General features: G+C 39.4%; 1 protein-coding gene across 3 annotated transcripts in view; it reads right to left on the reverse strand.

The window, feature by feature from the left end:
• CAPS2 (calcyphosine 2) overlaps positions 1-7,911 on the reverse strand; it is a 30,277-nt gene extending 22,366 nt beyond the window's left edge. For 2 of the 3 annotated variants that reach the window (XM_034063339.1, XM_031047967.1), the window contains exons 1-5: positions 7,623-7,911; positions 6,939-7,045; positions 4,525-4,571; positions 3,198-3,243; positions 2,956-3,072 (exon numbers count right to left, since the gene is read on the reverse strand). In XM_034063339.1, the coding sequence (XP_033919230.1) occupies positions 2,956-3,072; positions 3,198-3,243; positions 4,525-4,571; positions 6,939-7,016 (288 nt within the window). In that variant the 5' untranslated portion in view covers positions 7,017-7,045; positions 7,623-7,911. Of the gene's footprint in view, positions 1-724; positions 840-2,955; positions 3,073-3,197; positions 3,244-4,524; positions 4,572-6,938; positions 7,046-7,622 lie in introns of those variants that run through there. The other variant, XM_034063341.1, reaches the window with a different exon arrangement.
• Positions 7,912-8,225: the final 314 nt, after the last annotated feature.

Below are 8,225 nucleotides of genomic sequence, written 5' to 3' on the forward strand. Positions count from 1 at the left end.
CCAGTATAAGTTCTGAAACTTCTTGACACTGAGCTTCACATAAAGAAAAAATGCAAATGCGACTCCATATTCAAACCTAATTTTCATAGAATTCTTCATATTCTGACATTTTTAATCTAGAAAGGACACACCTAAATGGGTTTTTACATCACATTTAAAGAGAGAAGACTCAGTGGTCCTGCCCTATAATATAATGTTACAGGCTACAAAAATGGGAATTCTGACATTTGATTTTGGGAGGCTGAAAATGGGCTGATGGATTTTTTCAATCTGAAGTTCTTATTCTCGGATGGCAGATGAGTATTAGTACTTGGAATTCCTCCCCTAGGACATCATGAGCTGACAAGGCTAAGTACCTTCCTAACTTATGTCCACTTTGGTGACCTACACAATGGAGGCTGGATCAGTAGGAACAGCAGCAATGACAGAAGGCCAAGACTCCATTATTCTTTCTCTCCCTACATAACTAACACCTTCAACGTTTGTGATATTCCTCAACACTAACAAAACTAAGCTGGCCTTACCTAGCATCTCACCTTGCAACAACAATATAACAGTCCTCTTCTAGAAAACCATTTCTCAAAACCCCAGACTTGTGTTCTTGAAAGGGCAGGTTTCTCTTTCAAAAGAGGATCCACATCCCTTCATTGGTTCATTCCCGAATGATAAGATTATGCCTAAATTATTCTTCAAAAAGTGACCTATTTTGGAAAGATTTACTTACATAGTCTGTTATTGAAGAAGCTGGAATATATCTTGCTAAAGGAATGCTCATCAGGGCCTCAGAAGCAAGCAATGCAGAAAGAAAGGCCACTCAAAGGAATGCGTTAAAATATGTTAGAACTACTTGAAAATCTTCTCCACAAAAAATAAAGCCAAGAAACCAGGCAAAATGAGAGAGAGAAGAAGAGCAAAAGAGAGTAAGTGAACAGAAGACACATTCCTGCATATTCAGCATTTCACTATTTAAGGCATAATGAAGCAGAAAAGCAGCAAGAAGAAATAAAGCAGGAAAGAAAGGGAGAAAGAGCCTAAGAAACAGACAAAGCCAAACCAACCTCCCATTACCCTTCCTGAAAGCAGACAGAATTATATGTATGAACTTTATATTAAAAAAAAAATAATAACGGTAAAGCAAACAGTGACATTACAAGCATACAGACCTAAAAAGAGGACAGCAACTCCACTATGTCCCCACTGCACATCTGCAGTGCAGTACAGAGGAAATTAACCTATCCCTAATTACATGTTTTCAGAAACACCTTATGACATGTATTTATACATTTATGTATGTTGAGCACAAAGATATTCTAAGATATTCTGAAGATATCTTTGTCTATTATTTAAAAAGAAAACCAGAAGAAAAAATACAAAACCCAAAACAAAACAAAAAAAACCCCAGACCAATTTAGCTTCTCTTTAAATGCCATTTTTTATTTTTTTATGTTGAAAAACCACTTGGCTATCCAGGGAAACAAAATTATGATCTTGGCAGATTCACCTTGAGCTTGAGCCAGTCTGGAATACTGCCTTGTTGCTATATTAATCATTTCAAGGGGCACAGGTTATGTACAAATTAATTAATAATTGTTTTTCCCTCTAGCTACAATTCTGTTTTAAACACACTCATTACAGGATCTCTTAAGCTTATGTAAGTTAAATATTTTTGAAATAAGAGATTTTTAGCAGTGTTTTCCAATTCTCCCAAAAGGAGATAACATTGTTAAGTTCAGGTATATCCTGCATGCTAACCAAATAAAAACATACAGCTAGTAGTAAGACTTTTACCATGATTATGTAAGGTATTTATATTAATAGAATCATAGAATAGTCAGGGCTGTAAAGGACCTTAAGATCATCTAGCTCCAACACCCCTGCCATGGGCAGGGATGCCTCACCTTAGACCCACATTGCCCAAGGGTCTGTCCAACCTGGCCCTGAACACTGCCAGGGATGGAGCATTTACCATTTCTTTGGGAAACCTGTTCCAGTACCTCACCAGTCTCACAGTAAAGAACTCCTTCCTTCTATCTAACCTGAACTTTCCCTGTTTAAGTTTAAACCCATTACCCCTTGTCCTATAGCTACAGTCCCTGATGAAGAGTCCTTCTCAGAGCTGTACTGAACTATAAACCAGTGTTAGCATGTGAACTACTAATTTCCCTTATAAAGCACCTAAGATTAGTGGTGATCAAGTTTAAGTCATCCATGGGAAAAATATGCTGATATGTGAACAAGAAATTTTAACAATAAAAGTGATCCAACAGATTGGCCATAAACCCAAAGTTAATGTCATAGTTCTGTTTAAAGACAAGACTTCAGAAAAAAAAATTAAGAAATGGTTGTCTGTAAGTCCAAAAGTTTCATTTTACCAAGTAACTATTCTTCCATAGGAATAATACTGTTTGTAAACTTGGGTTTTGTCTTCAATCATACACTTACTGACTACTATCCATCTTAACTTTATTATTTTTATAAGTTTCACTTTCTTTTGAGAGACAAACCAAAGTTACATGCTTCCTCAAAGTATTACATTTTTCAGTTGCTTTGATGAACTGTCCATAAAAGTGGCTATCAATATATCTCGTCAAATATGAGCACAATGGAAACGATGAGTGTATCAACCAACAAAGAGCCAAGGTACATAATAAAATGGAATTTTTTAAATATTCTAGAAGCTTCTCAGTAAAAAAAAAGAAGTACTTTTCCAAAAATATTTTGGACCAATAGCACTTGGAGATACAAGTTTAATCAAAAAAAAAAAAAAAAGACAACTTGTCTGAGAAAGCTAAGCATATTTTTTCTAAATTACTGTTACAGGGGCTCTAAGCAGCCTGGTCTAGTGGCAAGAGACCATGCTCATGGCAGGTGGGCTGGAACTAAATGATCTTTAAGACCCCTTCCAACCTAAACCATGCTATGATATTTTAAAGATATTTGTAGTGACAGACTGACCTGTTGAGCCTGATGATGCTGTGTATATGGCTTTCGTAATATTCTCCAATCTGAAGATGAATCTGGAGGGCATGCATGACAATAACTTCCACTGTATGGTATGTAAGAGTCCCCATCCTAAAATCACAAAAACAAAAAAGACAAGCAATAATAATTGTTTTATATTCAGAGTGCTATTTTTATAAACTCCCACAACACACGAATTCTAAAAACTATTCAAGACATAATTAATTCATAATTACCTCTTCATCAGAATCTCTCAGCCTCCTTAGATCTAGGCATGGCACCCTGCAGGAAGTTAAAACCATTTTAATAGCAATACATTCTATTATTTTTCAATTACAGTAAAAGCAAACTACCTTTTAGTTACTATTAGTAGCTCCTTCCAAAAAAAAAAAAATCACAGTTGTGTACAGTTTAACTACAACTAGAGATTGCCTACTCAGCAAATTCCTATTAGCCCCTTTTGCTTCAGCTCCAGAACTCGCCACTGAGCTTTTCTTCTTTCCCAGTTTCAGAGTATCCTGGCAGCCAAAAAGGGCCCTTACAAAGCTTTTCTTCACTCCCAGCATGGCCACCTTGGCTTCTCTTCACTCCCCGACAGGAGCTGCTGCAACGATCATAAATCAGGGATTCCTTATTGATTCAACAGGACCATAAATCTTGTCTTCCACACCAGGCCTGTGTCAACATCTCTCTATAACCAGTCAAGAGAGGCAGTGGAGGAGCAATAGATCCTTGGGATGAAAACCTTCTGAACTTTTTGTAAGAGATTAACACAATGGAAGCCAACTATACTTCAGTATTGTATTCTCCTTAAGGAATTAAAACATCTCCGACTAATCAAAGCACCTCTGTGCCTTCTGCCTTTACTCCAGGTATACCCTGGAGTACCATGCATACTTTTTTTAATTTTACCACCAATATTTCCAAACAACCCTATTGTAACAAGATTACTTCTTGGAATAAAAGTCCTCTTTAATTTCCAGTCTTTTCTGGTTATAGAATGACTGACAGTACACAGAAACTGATGTTCAATATGAACAATCCAAGGTCATGGTCAGACATACTTGTAAGATAATGTAGAAAGTTACTTTGGCTGTAAGGCATTCTAGTAAATGGAAAAACTAAACTGTCAAACATAGTCCTTGGAATAGCAGATGTTGCTTGTCTGAAGAAGTCTCTTAAATTTTATAAGCACTGTACAAAATTTTCCACTGCTTGTAAAACCCTTCATAACAGTTGCTCTGTAATTTATACTGTAATACCTGCAAAACAGGTCAAGGTTTTTCTCCTTTTGCAGACTACTATATTAGAATATTCAAGAAAGACTAAGAATAAATGTGAAAGCTCTGAGTACAACTCAACTGTAAAGCTCAAAGAAATGTAAATCAATTTAATTCTAATGTAAATAATGCATCAAATATTCTACTCTAAATATACATCATAGAAAACAAACCTATGATGATAAATTTCATGGAACACCAAGCTGCATATCAATACAAATGCAAATGCATTGTGGTAATGATGCAGAATTAAACAACTGATCAGAGATAGAGGCAGACTTACTCTGGTGGGCGAGGACCACGAGTAGCCCGTGTATCTGGTCTCCAGCCCTAAAAGAAAGGTACATTAACTACATACCTGTGGGGATCAGGATTAAAATATATAGCTCTCTCTTTCAACTTCCCCTGGAATATTTAAAACCAATGCTTCAAAGTATTTGACATATTTAGCTGAGGTGCTACTAGCAAAAGGACAAAACAAGAACTTTCCATTCAAAGTTGATCCTTATGCACCACGAGACTAAAAGACTGAATATTCATCATGACAGAAAGATTTCCAGCCATTAAGAATCCAGATATCATCCACATCAGCTACTAATAATGCATTTAAAATAACCTATGTTCCCGAGGCTTTGTGCAATCATTGCTCACGAGGTTTTACGTCACTTTGTCCTTGCTGGCTGGGAACCAAACCCTCAGCCAGCCCTTACACCAAAACCACAATATTAACAGCCAAATGGCTCACAAGGAGCTAGCTCAGACCCCAAAGAAGCCTTCATGTCTGGTGTAACTGTATCACCCCAGTTTTAGTACAGCAGCACAGGATGGTGACTAGGCAACTTCTGTATTCACACTGTTTATTTTGCATGGCTGTGTACCACATCACCCTCCAAACTGAAATGAGCAAGAACATGGCAAGAGAAAAGACAAGCCAAAGCTCCATCTACTCCACTATAGCTTTCTACAGGGAAGACAACAGCAAATCCCTAAGGAAGACTGTTTGATTTGGGCAAGCACACAGTAACAATTCCCCTAGCTGGCCTCCCAGTCTGAAAAAAAAAGAAATATGTGGTTCAGGCATATTCTGAACCAGGGCCATTATCTTTATTTTCACACCCTTCAGCTCAGAGATCTCAGCATCACAGTCTGAAATGAGCAGACATCCTGTTTCCAGCGGTTCCCTAAGTCCTCTCACGATTTGAGAGCAGTCACAAAACTGTAACTCCTTTCTTGCCACACACCCTTATAAGCCCGCTCCTGAAAAAGAAGTTCACAGTTCAGCAACAATACCCTCTAGTGCCTTCAAAAAAAGGGGAGATTTAAAAATAAGTTTCTCCCCAGTAAGGTCGCGCATAATAAATATCCCCACCTTGTGGTCAAGTATGTAAAAAGCCCTTAAGAGATCTAACACAAGACTAAAAGCAATGCATTAAATCACAAGCCTATAAATTTTTTTGTACCATTTCAACTGTGATAAGATAAAGAACATACCACATTCTAGAAGTTAAAGTCTTAAGGTAATTCCTTTTCCAAAAGTCATCAAATCAGGAAACAAGCAAACAAAAATCATCCTGGACTGTCCAAATTTACAGGGTCAAGCACACAGTTTCTACCTAATTTTTATCTATGATTTATTTTTTGCAAGCTAGCAAGAATTACATGGACTAGGGAGTCTAAATCTGGAAACTGAGAGGGGCAAGAAAGAGAAGACAAAAGGGAAAAAAACAGAAAAACAGACATTTCTTTTCTTTTACAACCTACACTAAATGCCCCAAAATGTTCTTGTCATTCACAGGTATTTCATTCTTAAAAGACTGGTTAAGAGGTAATATTATAATATTGATGTGATATCATTTACAAAAACTCCTTTTTTATTCTAAAACAAACATGAACAAACATAAAAGGAAAAGGGCAACTTGGCAGTCAAACTCTAAGAATTCCTCATGGGGTCACCCAGCAAATAAGGAAGTTAAATGGGTGCTTGGGGGCTGAAGGAAGATTACCAATTAACTTTACTCCATGGGCATAAGGTACATACTATCTGTGAGAAAAATCAGCTGTTACTAACAATATTAATATTTACCTTGGCTAAAATAAAAACAGTGGCCCTCAGAATCCAAGATCACATTCAAGCTTTCAAGTCAGCCTGAAAGCTTCTGCTGTAGTGACCTTGTGAGGTTAAAATGTACTTTGAAACATAGACTATTAGGAATCCCTGGAAAACAAAATTCCCCTTCAGACTGAATGCAGAGCACTGGGATTCATTTTACACATCAATCTGAAATCATGCCTTTTGTAATTATGTTTTGGGGGTTGCTTTACTTTATTGCTGTCTTGTAAAATAAAAACAGATGAACCTGTTGCCAATTTCACCAACAGCCTGAGATAGCACACAGTACAGGATCAAGCCTCTGTTGTTCTATATTGGATGCAGTAGTTTGTTTCCAAGTTCTCCATATCCCAGTCAAGTACCTAGAATACCAGTTCTTGTAAGACAGCTGTTTTAACTGGAAATTCTCACCTTCATTTGAGAAGCTGTCATGATAAACTATTTCTTGACAAAAGTAAGTTCTTTAAAAGCTTCCTTCTTGCACAGGATGCATTATAGCATCAAACTAAGAAACTTCTGAAGTATGTTGAAAATATTTGTTAAAATGTCAAAGAAGGAAAGCAACCACAAGCCTCCTGTTAACACACCTGGTATTTCTTCCCACGCGTTGACAGCTGAGCCTGTCTTCGAGGGGATGCAGCAACTCCTTTAACTTCCAAATCCATCCGAAGTCAATGAACTCCTTCAGAATAAACTAAAGACCAGAAGAAAATAATGTAATTTTTATATAAGTACTTCTGAAAAAGAAAAAAGCATTATTGCATTAGAAAGAATGGATCTATCACAAATTTATTTGGTTGAAGTCTTTATGAAGCTGCAAAATGTTGCTGGCTTTCCTTTTTCACCACCTCTTAACTTCAGTCTTTCCTTACTAATGCATAACCATATTCCTGTTCAAATTCACATCTTTGCATCGTTTAACTCCCTCTTTCCCTTACCCTTCTCAGTAACTTCCCATACCAGCAGTCCTAACTCGTTTCCCCTTGACAAACATCAAACCTCTTTCACTCTCGACTGACAGCTGCTGCCTGGCTCTCAGCTGCACCGTGCATTTTCAGGTATTTTCAGGAAGAGGTAAGGGCCCTCCTGGAGCACAGCCGGCCTCTGAGAGCTCCAAGCAACATTTTATCAGTATGCCATCTCCCACTCTGATGGTTTCTCCTTCCACCCAACCAGTTTTGAACCAAAAATCATTTAATTCCTAGAAAACAGACACTCCGTTTTCAAATCACCATCCACAGACCACATTTTGTGACCACATTTTTACTTACTGAGCAGGTTGACCTCCCAGGAATCCTTTCCTTTAGCAAGCCGAAGGGCCTACTTGGATCGGAGATGGCCAACCAGCCGGCCTTCCATCCGAACCCCCTTTCCTCAGGACACTTAAAACCAGGAGCCGACGAGTTCTCACGACCTCACAGCTCTCAGCGAGAGGCAGTATCCTCCCAGCCGAAGGCACAGGGGGCAGGGAGCGTTGCTGCGCTAACCGGTTAACGCGCGGAAGTAACTTTACCACAAACCCCACTGTACGAGCCAGCTATACGGAAGCCATGTACTCTCCTGGAGGGGCACAGCCAGGTCCCGAAGGGGCCTCACCGCTAGGCCACGCATGGCGGATGAGAAGAGCCCGCCCCACGCCCGTGCGTCTCCATGGTAACAGCGCCCCGCCACGCACCCTCCCCGCGACCTGTTGTCACGTTGCAGCAGGCCCGCCCGCGGGGCACTGCCGGGTACAGCGGCGCGGAGGGGCCGGTCCCGGCCGGGCCTAGCACCCAAGATACCGGCCAAGCTGAGCGGCCAGGCGGACCGCCAGGACCTCTCCCGAGGAGGTGCCCGGCTCCAGCATACCTCCAGAGCACACCGGCCGTGCCCCC

The sequence above is a fragment of the Melopsittacus undulatus genome, chromosome 5 (assembly GCF_012275295.1).
Source record: "Melopsittacus undulatus isolate bMelUnd1 chromosome 5, bMelUnd1.mat.Z, whole genome shotgun sequence".
Taxonomy (NCBI): domain Eukaryota; kingdom Metazoa; phylum Chordata; class Aves; order Psittaciformes; family Psittaculidae; genus Melopsittacus; species Melopsittacus undulatus.